The 16,338-nt window shown below is 39.0% G+C and overlaps 1 protein-coding gene and 1 non-coding gene across 2 annotated transcripts in view; both read right to left on the bottom strand.

The window, feature by feature from the left end:
• Positions 1-481: 481 nt before the first annotated feature.
• Positions 482-16,338, bottom strand: part of LOC117664445 (uncharacterized) — a 55,885-nt gene continuing 40,028 nt past the window's right edge. The window contains exon 3 of the transcript XR_004591058.2: positions 482-552. This is a non-coding gene — a transcript (uncharacterized LOC117664445). The remainder of the gene's footprint in view (positions 553-16,338) is intronic.
• Positions 5,607-16,338, bottom strand: part of KCNA7 (potassium voltage-gated channel subfamily A member 7) — a 36,271-nt gene continuing 25,539 nt past the window's right edge. The window contains exon 2 of the mRNA XM_060691559.2: positions 5,607-9,078. Coding sequence (XP_060547542.1) covers positions 8,188-9,078 — 891 coding nt within the window. The 3' untranslated portion in view covers positions 5,607-8,187. The remainder of the gene's footprint in view (positions 9,079-16,338) is intronic.

The raw sequence follows: 16,338 nt of genomic DNA, 5'->3' as shown, positions 1-16,338 counted from the left end.
CATTACTTTATTAAAATTGCCTATATAGGTAGTCCTCAACTTATGACCACAATTAGAACCAGAATTTCCATTACTAAGGTGACTATTAAGTGAGTTATTCCTAATGTTATAACCTTTTTGCCAGTTTTTAAGTGAATAACTGCAGTTGTTAAGTGAATTGCATGGTCATTTAAAAAATTCAGTGTGCCTCGTTGATGTTTCTTGTCAGAAGCTGGCTGGGAAGGTAGCAGGTGGTAATCACATGATCCTGGGATACTGCAACCATTATAAATATATGCTGGTTGCCAAGCACCTGATTTTTGACTCTGTCTGTGGGATGCTATGATGGTTGCAAGTATTCGTATCGGTCATAGGTAACTTTTTTCATTTTAATTTGAACAGTTGCTAAACAAATAGTTGTTAATCCAGAACTACCTGTAAACTATGCTGTTCACTATTACTAATATGCATCTACAATGGCCAGCATGTAGAATATATTTTACCATTTTTTACATTATGCTTTGTCTTGCTGGGCTTCTATACTTTTCTTCTCTTTTGGACCATCCATTCCTTCTGAAGAAAAAAAAAGAGTTTATTTTGTTTGGCTGCTTGTCTAATTGCTGATGGTTGCAGAGTTGCAAAACACATGTTCCCTATGCCCCCTTCCCCCACCTGTAACAGAATAACAGAGTTGAAAGGGACCTTGGAGGTCTTCTAGTCCAACCCCCTGCTCTTAGCAGGAATTCTATACCATGTCCAACCATTGGACATGGTTGTCCAATCTTTTCTTAAAAACATCCAGTGTTGGAGCATCTGCAACTTCTGGAGGCAATACCTTCCACTGATTAATTGTTCTATCAGGAAATTTCTCCTTAGTTCTAGACTGCTTCTGTCCTTTATTAGTTTTCATTCATTAATTCTTGTTCTGCCTTCAGGTGGCCTTGTCTTTGCGGCAGCCCTTTAGATATTGAAACACAGTTATCATGGCACCCCTATTCCTTCTTTTCACTAAACTAACAATTCCTGCAACCGTTCTTCATATATTTTAGCCTCCAGTCCCCTAATCATCTTTGTTGCTTTTCTCTGCACTATTTCTAGAGTCTCAACATCTTTTTTATATCATGGCAACCAAACCCAGATGCAATATTCCCAAGTGTGGTCTTACCAAGGCATTATAAAGTGGTACTAACACTTCACATGATTTTGATTCTATCCCTCTGTTAATACAGCCTAGGGCTGCAATGGCTTTTTTGGCAGCAGTTGCACACTGTGGCTCATATATAAGTGATTTTTCACTAGAACTTCAGGATCCCTTTTGTGTATTGAACCAGGGACCATTATTCTATATCTGTGCATTTTATTTTTCTAGACAAAATCTAGAGCCTTATTTTTCTCACCACTGAATTTTATTTTAGATGGAGTCCAGTGTTCAAGTCTGCCAAGATCCTTCTGTATCTTGAGCCTATCTTCTGGAATGTTGGTTATTCCTACCAGCTTGGTATTGTCTGCAGATTTAATGAGGTTCCCCTCCTATCCCCTCGTTAAAGTTGCAGCTTTACTGGCAACTCTGCCTAGGCCAGATTTCCCAACTTTAGCCAATTTTGGACTTCAATTCCCAGAATAGCATTTTTGGTTGGAGTATTCTGGTAGTTGAAGTCCACTCATCTTAAAATGGCTAAGGAGGAAAAGAGGGCAGTACAAGTACCTGCAATTTTGTTCAAGCCACCTCTTCTTCCACATGCTGATGGCTGCAGCACTGCAGGCTTTCAAGCAGGTTTTCCTATATATATATAGGAATATATATATATATATCTCATTCCAGATGGCAGGTGCCCCCACAGAGAAGGCTCTCCCCCTGGGGGCCACCAGTCGACATTGTTTGGCCGATGACACCCTGAGGAGCCCCTCTCTATGGGAGCGAACTGGTCGGAGAGAGGCTACTGGTGGCAGAAGGCGGTCTCGTAAGTACCCTGGTCCTGAGCCATGGAGCACTCTAAAGTGGTAACCAAAACCTTGAAGCGCACCCGGAAGACCACTGGGAGCCAGTGCAGCTCGCGCAGGAGGGGGGTCACATGGGAGCGCCACGTCGCTCCCATCACCACCCGCGTGGCCGCATTCTGGACCAGTTGGAGCCTCTAGGTGCTCCTCAAGGGGAGCCCCATGTAGAGAGCATTGCAGTAGTCCAGGCGTGAGGTGACAAGGGTGTGAGTGACCGTGCATAACGAGTCCCGATCCAGAAAGGGACGCAACTGGCGAATCAGGCAAACCTGATAAAAAGTCCTCCCGGCCACGGCCATCATATGCTCTTCTAAAGACAGCCATGAGTCCAGGAGGACGCCCAAGTTGCGAACCCCATCCGTGGGGGCCAACAACTCGCCCCCAATAGTCAGTGATGGCGCCAACTGACTATATCGGGACGACGGAAACCACAGCCACTCGGTCTTGGATGGGTTGAGCCTGAGTCTGTTTCTCCCCATCCAGATCTGTACGGCTTCCAGGCATTCGAGGGCATCATTGGGGTGGTCTGGGGTGGAGATGTATAGCTGGGTGTCATCAGCGTACTGATGGTACTTCACCCTAAAACCACGGATGATCTCGCCCAGTGGCTTCACATAAATGTTGAACAGAAGGGGCAAGAGGACCGATCCTTGCGGCACCCCACATACAAGGGGCCTCGGGGTTGACTTTTGCCCCCCTGTCAACACAGACTGCGACCGGTCGGAGAGAAAGGAGGAGAACCACCGTAAAACAGTGCCCCCCACCCCGAACCCTTCCAACCGGTGCAGCATGATACCATGGTCGACGGTATCAAAAGCCGCTGAGAGGTCTAATAGGACCAGGACAGAGGAGCAAAACACATGTATAGTTTTAATAGAACATATATAATCCATGATAACATTTGACAGTGATACTGGTGAACCTGCCAATCCATTTTAACCACAGAAACCAAAGTAACTATAGACAATGAAACATTTACTTTACCATTAACATTTGATTCAAAGCATTATGGAAGAGAAGGTTAGCAAAAACTAGTCCAATATCCTTTTTCCATCAATGCCTAATTATTATTTGCTGGAAAAATTGTGGAGACTTCAACATTGATGGTACTGTGCTGAAAAGGAGGGGGGAGGAACACTCCCATATTATACTGATGAATGTAAAGTTTATCAGTCTAGAGCAGTGGTTCGCAACATGGGGCCCATGCCCCACAGGGAGGGAATTTGATTTTTAATCGGGGCAATTCGAAAATGAGCTATTAACTGAATTTTTGAAAGCTCACTAATCGTTCTTATATATTTCATTTACCTATTGTTGTCTTTGTTAAAGTGCATTTCCTAGGGCCTGGTCTGAAAAGGATATCCCAGCTGGGGGGAGGAGGGAACAACTGCCAGCCAATCAAAAGTGTTCCCAGTAAGGATCATGGAACTGGCAGAGTCTCCTGTGGGCTTTGCTGCTGGGTGGTTGCAGGGGGAGCTGCTCTGTGGGGAGACAGTGGATGGCTGCTGGGGGAAGCCCAGCAGTGAGGATACAGAACCAGGACCCAGGTTTAAGTAAGAAATTGTTAGATTTACAGTTATTTTTAGTCTGTGTTTTCCCAGGCCGTGTTTTACAAGACTTTTCCTCTCAGAGCAATCTGGGGCTGGGCCACGCTTGCCATGCCTGTGTGATTCACCTCCACCTACTGAACTACCAAAGCATTTCTCCACTAAGCTACAGGTTCAAACTGAGTGGGCGAGTAGGGGGGTCATAGGTTACAACCCCCCTTTTGTTCATGACAATCTTATTATTCATAAATTAAGCTAAGAATGTTTTTTAAAAAAATTTTCTTCTTTCTGCACCATCTTCTTTTAATAGTTGTTTCTTATTATCATGGCATAGCTTTGTGATGAGACAGAAACTAAATACCCAAATTCAACCTACTTTGCAAGAAAATTGCTGTTACCATTCCAATCTTCATATTTAGTTGAATGTGGCTTTAGTGCTGTAAATGATTTGCTACTGAAGAAAAGAAATCGACTGGATATCACTGAATGAGGAGACTTGAGAATGAAGCTGACTAAACTGGAGCCTAATATAAAATCTCTCTGCAGCAGGCATCAAGCACAAGGATCTCACTAACTTAAGTAGACTAAAGCTGCAATCCTACATTTTCCTGGGAGTAAGTCCCATTGAAGACAATGGTACTTACTTCTGAGTAGACATGCATAGGATTGTGTTGTAAATATGATCTTGAGGTGAGTTCAGATTGTATTTTGAATTTGTTAGGTACCTTTATTTTAATATGTATAGTAATTAATATGATCAAAGTATTACAGAAAAAGTTTTCATTAAAATTATTTTATATTTACGCATTTCAGTTATTATATGTTTTGAAACTTCATTTGCTGTTTTTTCATATCCCTTCATATATTATTTTTAAGTTCCTCAGTACTTCTACTGTCTTTCATTCTTTTATTTTTCTCTTTCATGGATGCCATGTTCTTTGAAACCATGTTTAAACCAAGTTAATGGCCTTTTAGGCTTCCTCCGCGTGAGTAGGAGTTCACTTTTTGAATAGTAAGAATTATATGGAGGGCATCAGGATTTTAGAGATGTTTAGGTGGGGCATGGCCAAAAAAAGGTTGGGAACCACTGGTCTAGAGCAAATGTGGAGCATCCCTAATGACTTTTTGCAAGGCTCATCATGGGGAATGCTGGAAGTTGCCCTTTAGCAATATCAGAAGAGCAACAGATTTCTCAACCCACATCCAACAGGTGTTTATAATTACCTCATTATCCAACAAAAGCTGTAGCAGCTTCCATCTGGATCCCAGCTTTGGAATGCTTACATATGTTAATTTCTTCCAAATATTTTCTAAGCTTTACTCTAATCCTGTATCCACAATGGTTGAGTAATAAATGCAAATACATTTGTGGATAGTACCATTTATAGATATAGCCACCATGACTGTGCTTAGCAACTATAGTGCAATTGTTTTGGTCATAAGTTACATCAGTTACTGAAATTATGCAGATAAATTACATGCTACTCAAAATGTTTTAATTACAGCTGGCCCAGGAAGTACTCTAGTTGTTAAAAAGGATCATTGTCACCTATGTTCCTGGCAGAGGCACTATACTTCTAAACAGTTACATGATCTACAAAGTGTATCCTGTAACTTTAAGATTCCTTCACCCAGAGCATTTATGAGCGACAAGGTGGCAATTTTCACCAGAGTAATCCTTTTCTTCTTGCACTCACTTTCATTGTTAATAAGCTTGCCTTTGCATAGTGCACAGAAGGCAGATAGATGTTTCTTCTCCCCCTCACACACACAATGGTAAAATATGGGGCTACCAGAGAAGGAAACTTGCAGGAAATTTAGGACAAATAAAGTTAATTTCTTAATCTGTAGAATTTCCTCCACAAGATATAATAAAAAGTCCTATTTTAAAAAGAGACAAATTTATAAGCAGGGTTCTCTTAGTACATTAAGCCATAGTGTGTTTTATTTGTCTTATTTTTCAGCAACAAACACTATTTACAAACTTTGTTTTAAACATAGCTTGTCAATAAGTTTAAAATTATAATTCTGTAGTGTTTATGCTCTGCCCATTTTTCATGTACTAGTAGAAAACAGGAATTCTTTTTAAAACTCAATTATATCACTCATATGTTACAACTCTAATAAAGAGTTGGTTTACTGCCAAGTCAAGCCTTGCTCAATCAGTTGTATTTTTTGAGACATTGGACATCAACTCCCAAACTTCCCAAGTTTTATGGGAGTCAAAGTCCAACTTACTCAGACAGCACTATTACTGGAAAACAGATACTGGGGTAGATAGATGTTGGTCTGGTCCAGCAGGCTCTTGTTATGTTCACTCTGGCTGACCCATCCATTTGCTGAACCTTCTCCTTCCAAGAGGCAGATGCATGAATCCTGTCTTCCTTTGCACCTCTTCACCCTGCCCTGCCTATTCTTGTTAACAACATATTCTACATAGCATTACTTTGTCATTACATTCCTGATCTAAGAAATGGGCAAAGGGATAATTTAACTGTAGCTATATTTTTTAAACTTACCACATTATCCACTTGCCAGCCATTTCTATTGTATTGCATTTCTGTTGAGATATTTGTAGCCTCAATACTCACTCACACAACTCACACTATTGTTTAGATTCATTTATTCACACACTGTCCTTTAAGCTTGAGCTCAAGAAGCTTTTTTTATTTATATAGTTCTTTTTGCCCTACTTTAAGATAAAACAAACATAATTAAGAGAAAGTGCTGTTGTTTGACCAAAAATGTAAACTCTTCCCTTTCTCTCGTTTTAAGACTAGTGTAATACAAATATTATTAAGACAAATAAAAGTGTCTGGGAAATGGGGGTAGGAGAGGTCTTTCTCTTTTTCAGTTTCACTTTCCCCCCAACTGATGGGTATTTATTGTTAAGACTTTCAGAACCACCCTCACTTCCATTCCCCATGAATATTTCATGGGATAACTAAAACAAGGATTTATCTTTAAAGTTTAACCCAATCATTCCCAGTCTAGTGCCCTCTATAACTATTGGTCTACAGGTTTAAAAATTCCACCCAGAAAGAATGGAGCTGTAATCTAGTGAACATGGAAGAGATCAAGTTGGTATTTTAAAACATATGAAGTAAAAGAAACTGCTTGAGACTAGCTAGCAGAAGGTTAACCTGAATTAAAGGTTTTTAACAGTTAACTGGCTTTTGGTGGGAAAGGTCTATGAACTTGACAGTGGTTAAAATTGAAGCAAGAGGGTTTTTGTCCCATAAGTATAAAAAGCAATGGAAGATTACAATGGATTGTGCATATTTGTAAGGAAAGACTATTGAGTTGTCCAGGAACAACTCACATTTTTTTGGCACCAAAGGCAAAAGAAAACAATAGTGCTGAATGAGGGATTAAATAATAATCAGTTGCTGCTCTTTAATGGTATTCTAAGGAGAGTCAGTTTTTGATTAAAGCACCAGATTAGAAACCAGGAAATTTCTGCCTTAGAGATAAAGCCAATTGGGTGACTTTGGGTTAGTTCTCTCTAACTCCAGGAAGAAGGTAACAAAAAACCACTTCCAAAAATCTTGTCAAAAAAACTGGACAGACTAATCCTAGTAGTTGACATGAGTCAATGCTGTCTCAAAGATATGCTCATGAGCACCCACACAATATCTGTTGCTCAATCTAAGCTCCTTTACCCTGCTTTTTTAAAAGTTGGGCTGGTTTGAAGTATACGGTAGTTAACAGGGTTGATCTTGGTTTCAATGTTATATTAACTTATCCCTTTTCTTTGTAGGGGACTGAACATGGAAGTACAAGAATGTGCTGAAAAGAGGGTTGCATTAAATTTCAGAAATAAATAAAGTAGTTTCTAAAATACATTATACAACTACTACAGTTTTGCTATTGCTTAAAAAACGAGCAATTTTCGAAGTAAATTCTCAGAAACATGAAGGCAAATTATCTGTTGTGTAATCTAAGTAAAGAAGTCCTATGTTAGGGAAGTAGGCTGATGAAAAACCTGTAGCAGTAGTAGTAGTAGTAGAAGTAGCAGCAGCAGCAGCAGCAGCAGCAGAGCAGCAACAGGCCTTCTAGAGATGTTTTTACAGTTCCTTCTTAATATGATGACAATGTTGCCTGTAATATCCTGAATAAAAATGACTGCCTAATAGCACTCCCTTATTTATCCCCACACTTGCTATTTGGGGTCTGTTTGCCCTGGGTATGTTCCATTGAACGATCCAGCAGATGTAACCCAAGAACACAGTACTGTGGTTTCAGGAAGGCATCTTTGTGCCCTATTGAGTCAAGGATGGTAGATAACAGAGTAAAGGGAAATAAAAGAAATAGAAAGAACCTTTTTTGATGACTAATTGCAACTCCAATTTAGGAAAGAACAATATGGCAGAATATATGTTTGTTCAACTGCCTCTTTGAAATTTAATTCCTTTTTCTTACTATATAGAGTCTGATCCTTTGGCAGCCCATTGTAATTTGTCCCATTGCAAACCCTCCCCTCTAAATTAATCTCTTAATTACTAGTTTTTAAGCACAACAACAGATCAGACTTCTGGCCCATGGCCTTATAATGGCAGAATTTCCATGGTTCTGCTCATGGCAGAACTTTCAAGTTAAATATGCTGAGATGAAGTAAAGAAAGGCATGTAGCAAACAAGAATTGCTTGGGTGGATGAGATGATCACACTTGGGTCACAAGACGTTTGTTGGGCAATTCTGAATTGCCTGTAGGCACCATACCATCTAGAAATTCTGAATTGGGTACAATAAGTTCTTTGTCCCCATGTTTCTCTCTATGTAGAGCTTTCTCATGGATATGAGCTTTACTTTGGATGGCAGCAAGTTCTGGGGATGGTGGTGGGGTATATGGGCATGTTGTAATGTGGGTGTATTGACCTTGATCCTCACAATCAGTTTCTCGGTGATAAAAGTAGCTGAAGTTGGAGACAATGACAGGTACTGGAAGTGAGATAGTGAGTACTCCAGCAATGGCACAAAGAGACCCCACAATTTTGCCTCCAATAGTTTCAGGGAACATGTCACCATATCCCACAGTCGTCATGGTAACCACAGCCCACCAGAAGGCAGCAGGGATGCTGGAGAAATTTGACCGATCATGATCAGCTTCTGCAAAATAGACAGCACTGGAGAACAAGATGACTCCAATGAAGAGGAAGAAGATGAGCAAGCCCAGTTCCCTCATGCTGGCTTTAAGTGTCTGACCTAGGATTTGCAATCCTTTGGAGTGTCTGGAGAGTTTGAAGATTCTAAAGACTCTTACCAACCGGATGACTCTGAGGATAGCCAATGACATGGCAGGTTGGCTTACCCCACGCTGGCGTGCAAACTCTGTACCAAGGGCAACAAAGTAAGGGATGATGGCTATAAAATCAATCATGTTCATGATATTCTTGAAGAAAGCTGGCTTACTTGGGCAGGCTATGAATCGCACCAGGAGTTCAAAGGAGAACCAACAGATGCAAATGGTTTCCACAATGAAGAAAGGATCTTCAGAATGAGACTTTGGTGGCATTGTATGCGGCACACTGCTATTCAAATGATGGTGGACAAGCTGTGGAAAGGAAGAAAGGAAAACAGAATGACTTGATTAATGTGACAATTAATCTGAAGGAGGTGAAAAATGAGTGTTATAGTACAAAACATTGATTTCAATTAGAAGAGATGGGCTAAATTGGTGAGCATATTAAAGCAGTTTTTTTTCAAACTGGCAACTTAAGATGTGTGAACTTCAATTCCCAGAATTCAGGGAATTCAAATCCAGAAATCTTGAAGTTGCAAAGTCTGAAAAACGTTACTAGAGATTACAATGGAAACACACTCAGAAGGCTCTACAAATGAAATGGCTAGGCCACCATATACTCTTCCTGAAAATATCAGTATTCTTCCAAAGACAGATATGTTGTGTGCCCATATATTGAAGTATTCACAACTGTCACATTATCATCATAAACACTGCCTTGAATTATATTTCCATTGTACAGGTAGTCCTTGATTTATGACAACTGAGCCCAAAATTTATGTTGCTAAGTTAATTTGTTAAGTGAGTTTTGACCCATTTTACAACCTTTCTTGCCACAGTTCTTAAGTGAATCATTGCAATTGTTAAGTTAATAACATGGTTGTTAAGTGAATCTGGCTTCCCCATTGATTCTGCTTGTCAGAAGGTCTCAAAAAGTGATCATGTGATCTCAGAGCACTGCAACTGTCATAAATATGAATCATTTGCCAAGTATCTGAATTTTGATTACATGACCATGAGGATGCTGCAATTTTTTTAAGTATGAAAAATGGTCGTAAGTCACTTTTTTCAGTGCTGTTGTAACTTTCAACAATCACTAAACAAAGTGTTGTAAGTTGAGGACTACATGTAGCAATTTTCCTAGTTCATTCTCACTAGCAATGCCTGCCCTTTGGTTAGACAATAAAATTAATTTATTGTTACTATGCTCACTGATTTTTCCCCAATTTAGTGTGCCATGATAGGACTGCTTTCTTTATCACTCCCAGCTGCAGTTGACAGAAGCAGCCAATTTTACTCCATCTGATAACCTTTCTTGCCACAGTTGTTAAGTGAATCACAATAGTTGTTAAGTTAGTAACATGGTTAAGTGAATCTGTCATATGCTATAGAAATAAGAACAAACAAGAACAAACAAGAACAATAATAATAGAATCTGGTTTCCTCACTGACTTTGCTTGTCAGAAGGTCATAAAAGTGATCCTGGAGTCATTGAAACCATCATAAATTCATGCCAGTTGCCAAGAATCTGACTTTTGATCATGTGACAATGGGGATGCTACAATAGTAGTGTGAAAAATGGTTGTAAGTTACTTTTTTCAGTGCCGTAACTTTGAACGATTACTAATTGAATTGTAAATAGAGGACTATCTGTATTTCAGCGTGCCTAAATATCTTGCTATTATCAAGGACGGGGGACTGAAATGAAGTCTTTCAAGCATGTACCAAACTTTATTTGATGTTTGACAGCCATCTGGTATGATTTCTGCAGAAATTAAAAAGCAATCTAATTGTTCTATCAAGGGAGATGTTCAGAGCTCCATTCTGCACAATGAACAAGAGAATGCCCAAATAAAACAGGACCAGTGTACAGTATTGTATTTTCAAAATAAACGGAATATAATATGCTTCAACATTTAAAGAGGGAGGACCCAGAACAACTATCAAATCACCATCACTTCAAACTCTTTCTATTCCCCCATCCAGAGCTATCCCAGACAAATACCCCTATTTCCATCACCCTGCCACATTGATCCTGCATCTAAAGATGAAACCAGGATAGCACAATATTTACATCTCTGACAGAAGGGCTAGCTGAGCTTTGCCATATTGTATTCTCTTCATGGCTGTTCAGAGTTCTGGCTCAGGCAACAAGGTGAAAGGATGGAGGGTAGGTTAGACATAAAAAAAAAACCCTTTCATTTACCAGAATGGATTCTTGGCCATTGTTGCATACAATATGGTTAGTCTCCTGGCAAAAAGTCTGAATTGTGAAACAGTTCTGCCATTAACTTTAGGAGTAGCCTATATGAACCTGTCTCTTTCCCATCTGCTATGTGGGTGGTGGGGGTAATCATGTAAGACTATTATCAAATTTATAACTAAATCATGCATATGCAACATTCTGAATCCTGTAAAATGCTATACAAATATTAAATAATATTTTTCACTCTATTCACATAAGTTACATATTCTTGTGAGATAGGAAGAAAAAATAATATGAAAACCGATATGCTCCAAACTTAATTCAAGACAACAGACGAGGGGGAGGGGGGGATTTGGAAATGGATGGTAGAGAATATGGGATACTATGTTGGTCCAGTTATTTGCAGAAGGAATCAAATTAAAGTGTGCCTAAAGGCTGGAGAAGAGCAGAATGTCAAGGTCAGATGTTTCTCCCATCTCTGTCCTCTGGTCAGCTCTGATTTCTTGCCTCTCTAATTTTGACTTCTGTAGTGGGGCCTGCTTGTTCTGCAAAGGAGGAAAGTACCTGTTAGTTGTCTGGAATTTCTAAGAACAACATGGACTTGGAAAAACCCCAGGACTGGGTCTGTCTGTCTGATCTGTTTCTAAAACATGTTGAGAATATTTGTTCAGCACCTCTGCATGTTCATATTCCTGGGCTCAGGATATAAACAAAAGTATTTTTACTTCTTTGCATTTTCCACACGGTCTTTTTTGTTTCATTAGTATTCCCTTCAGGGAGTTCATAGCAAATCCACTGACCTGTCATACAAGCTCTGTTTATTTATTTATTTAGCTCTAGCAAAGGAACTACATTAATTGCCTTCAGTCCGCTCTCTATAGCTCATATCATATTATATCCTATTTTCTATTTAGATGTTTATGTAATCAAATTGGCATCATCTATTTAGTAGAGGGAGGTATCAGCAGACTTAGGAAAATGCCAGGCCTTGCAGAAATGCACAAAATCTTCTGTGGGCTGGTGGTGGTCAGAGTCCCCAAGAGTCAGATAGCTCCAATTAGAACTGCACATGTTAAAATGGGGGAAATGTAAAATTCAAAATGCAGGAATGGAATGACACATGCTAGAAAAGAGTGCAATTGCCTGGCATTCTGAACAAGAAAATTCCACACTGCAATATATTCTTACTTTTCATGTCACACAAACATATTTTACATAGTACTTCAAAACTCCCATATTTATTAATTTCTGTGCTATACATTTTTACTTTTTGTAGATGATTATTTCTGCCTCCTCTGATCTTTAAAATATATTCCAATATATACTATATAGGCTATATAGTATATATTGGGATAGATCTACTAACTGTAGATCCAACTACTGTACAACTATTTTATCCCTCTTTTTAAATCTGCTTTAGTTATAAGGGACTATGGATGCATTCTTAATTTCTATCTTCTATACATTCAAAAAAAAAACCCTGCAAGCTAAACTTGAAATAAATTATACAGATTTTTATTTATTTGTATCCCACCTTTATTATTTTTACAAATGATTCAAGACACTGAACACTTCCACAATTCAAGAATATAAGCAAGAGAGAGAGAAAAAAATATTTTTAAATTTTTAAATTTCAAATAGATTAGCTACCTTTTAAAAAAACCATTTATAGTGAACAAAATCTTGAACACTGTTATTTTAAAATGTTACCACTGAAAACAGGCAATTTATTTTGCTGGAAAAATCAGCCACACTCTGAGCAGGATTAGGATTATTATGCAGAGGGTTCATTCTCACAGGTAGACAAATGTGCTACCCTCCCCTCTTTGATGGAAAAGATATTGAAATAACTTATGCTGACCCACAACCTAGCATTACTGCACAAAGGCCAGGCACTGAAATGTAATAAGAGGTCAAGTTACCAGTGGGCGGTTTTTCAGTTGTCTTTCTCCCTTTCTGCATTTCTTATGAAAACCAGCGCCTCATTTTTCTGCTGAACATGTGCTGGAGAAGGGCAGCTTGGAGGTGGGGACCATGTGGAGCAACAGTCAGTGGCTTCAAACAGAGGGAGCAACAGGGTGATCAAAGCCCCATCTCTGTTTAATACAAATCACATAGATCGCACACACATGTGCTGAATTTCAATGGCCTGCCGGTCATTTTGAAGCCACTCATCATCACTGTGGATGTTCCTGGTTGGGTGTTCAAGATGATGAGGATGACTATTATTACTATTATTATTAATCATCACATAGTCAGCCAGCTGTTCAGACTGGATTTGGCATTTTTGTCTATCAAGTCTTTACCAAGTACCTGGATGCTTGACAATGTTACAGATATTGTCGCAGGATGAAGCTGTTCCAAGTAAAGCCTAACCTGCAATTGACTGATGGCAAATTTGTCAATGCCTATGGTGTTCAAACGGTGCTCCAGTTGTTTTGAGATTGCTCCCAAGGTGCCTATTACTACCTTGGAACTACCCTTGCTTGCCTTTGCCATAGTGGTTCTATTTCTATTTATAGGTCTTTGTATTTTGTTATCTTCTCCAGTTCTTTCTCTTCTATTTTGCTGTCTCCAGGCAGAGCCACATCCACCATCCAGACTATTATAATTATATAATATAATAATATTAATTTAATCTTCAATTCGATTGACAATCTGAGATTGGTAAAAACTTAATATTTCAAGTTCTAACCAAGAACCTAAAAGCTGTTAAGGTAATGTCTGACTATATAGGAAGTTCTGAGTCAGGTGTTTTTTTGCAAAGTCAGAATATTCAGGTCTGATAAATTCAAAATGTCCATGTATCTAGGCAAACCTTTGGGTATTGCTTCAAAGGCTCCTATTACTATTAGTACAACCATTGATTTCTTCCTCCACAATTGTTCAACTTCATTTTGCAGATTGTAGTATTTTGGGTTTTTTTTTCTAGTTGTTTCTCTTCAATTTGTGCATCATCTGGTTTTGCAATATGAATGAACAGACTTTTTTTTTTTTCCACAATAGTGATGTCAGGCATGTTGTGGGCCAGATGTCTATTTGGATTCCAAAGTCCCACAAGATCTTGATCTGTTCATTTTCAAGAACTTTTATCAATTTGGTGTTCCCAGTAATTTTTGCTGCATTTGAACCCAAACTTCTGACAAAGCTTCCAATGTATGATTTTGGCAATTTGATCATGACGTTGTAAATAATTAGTTTGTAAGATTTTACTGCAGCCACTGATAAAGTGATCCACTATTTTATCTTTCTTGTTGCTTAAGTGGCATTTGCTGCTGCTGCTGTTTTTGTTGTTGCTGCTGTTGTTACTGACATGTTGAATTTTAGCTTTCATGGAATTGGTTCTGCAGGGCAGCCAAAATGAAGCCTTCAGCTTCTTTCTTCAGCACTCCTATCTCAACCATCTCCTTGTTAGCTTTGTATCTACCTTTCCTTCAGTGATCTTCAGGTATTGACTGTGTATAGGCTTCTTTTTCCAGTTAAAAACTCAATCTCAATTGTTTCATTTTGATATTCTGCTTTCAATTTCACTGTTTTCAAGATATTTCCCTTGTTCACCTCCTTCAGCAGAGTTCTTTTGCTTGTTTTATGTAGTTATTTAAACTGTGTTTTTCCACTTCCAGAGTTTGTTTCACCTGTAAGAGTTCTCTGCCACCATGACATCTAGGCAATTACAATTGATCAATATCAATTTTTGGGTGCAGAATATGATGCATTGTCATTAGTTTTTTTGTCTTTCAATCTAAGTTATCAAGTTCTAGCTGAGTCCAATCAATTATTCCAGCTGGGCATCATATTACAGGCACTGCCCAGGTGTTAATTGCCTTTCTGATATTTCCTCCATTTAGCTTTGATCTCAAAATTTTCTGGACTCACTTTATGTGTTTTGTTGAAGTAATTTCCTTGATTTGGATGTGCAACAGATCATCTAAAACTCCTAAGTACTTGTACCGTTCTTCTGGTGTTACTGCTTTTATCAACTCTTTATTATCAAGTTTGAATTCATCATCTTCAACCATTTTTCCTGCCTTAACAGCAATTGTTGCACATTTGTCAATGCCAAATTGCATCTCAATATGCCTACTAAACTCCTCAGTGCTTTTCAGCAGTGAGCTCAATTCAGCTTTTGTTTTTGCAAACAGTTTTAAATCATCTATGTAGAGCCAATGGGAAATTTTCAACCCTTTTTTTGCCAATTCATACCCACAGTTTGTTTTGTTCAAAATGCCTGCTAGTGGCACCATCAAAAGTACAAATGAAAGTACAACAGAGATGACAACGAGTCATTTTGGAAGATTCCTCGTTTGATTTCAACTTCATCAAGGGCTACTCTACTCTTTTCTTGTTTTTGCAATATTTCTTTTGTTATGTGATCATCTTCCAGTCACTTTCAATCTGCTTGATCCATTTTGCAGTCCCATTGTGCTTCTTGCTGTTTTCCCAACAAGTTCTTCTAAAATTTCAGGGTATTTTCTTTGATATGTTTTTCCCTTTGTGGTAGCACCATGTCCACTTTCAAGAGTCTTATAGAAATGATCTGTGAGTTTTGTTGGAACTGCATTATTTGGTTATCATATCACTTTATTTTCTCTGCAATAACTACAATTCTTTGTTACAGCTCTTCAACCACAACCATCCACTGGTTCATGTTTCTTGTTGCATAAGCAGCATTTTCTATTGCTGCTGCTGCTGCTGTTATTATTGTTGTTGTTGTTGAATCGTGAATGGAGAGATGCACAGGACACATGTAGCAGGCTTAGAACGTTTATTTCAGTTCCAGTACAGCAATGCTAAACCGAGCTTTTTTTAAAAGGGAGCTGTCCGTGGCTTCAGCCACTGACGCATGCTTGATTTTCCTGTTCTGACTCCAGACCCAATGATTGGCTCCTAAGTCAGGCTATTCAATATCTATTACCCCTCCCCTCTGGAAAAAGAATTACCCAATCAGGATTCTTCATGCAACGTAGTCCTGTAAGTAGGTGGGGCACTTGTGGGCACAACCTGACCTAGGCGGCTTGGTGGCTCCAGACAGAGAGGTTGGATTCTCTGTATCTCTTGGTGGAACTCTAGGAACCATCTCAAACCTTACTGGTGGCGCAGCTTTCTTTTTGGATTCTTACTGCCTCTTGTTGGTGTCTGTGGACTATCTGCGACTTCTGGAACTTGTTGAAGAATCTCAGCTAAGTGATTACGAGTTCTGTCTGGGTTTGAGTCTAACTGTTGTGTTTCGGGTCTGGTGTTGTGTAAGGCCTGGTCTACTTCTAGTGTTTCTCTGTGATTTCTTTCCTCCTGCTCTGAGGCCTCTTCTTTTATGTTGTGTTCCTTCCTTGTTAACCGGCCTTGGAGCTGTGTGTCTCTTCCATTCT

This window comes from Pantherophis guttatus, chromosome 4, assembly GCF_059756535.1.
Source record: "Pantherophis guttatus breed Tessera chromosome 4, ASM5975653v1, whole genome shotgun sequence".
Classification (NCBI taxonomy): domain Eukaryota; kingdom Metazoa; phylum Chordata; class Lepidosauria; order Squamata; family Colubridae; genus Pantherophis; species Pantherophis guttatus.
Note: the sequence above shows the minus strand (reverse complement) of the source record. Positions and strands in the feature narration are given on the sequence as shown.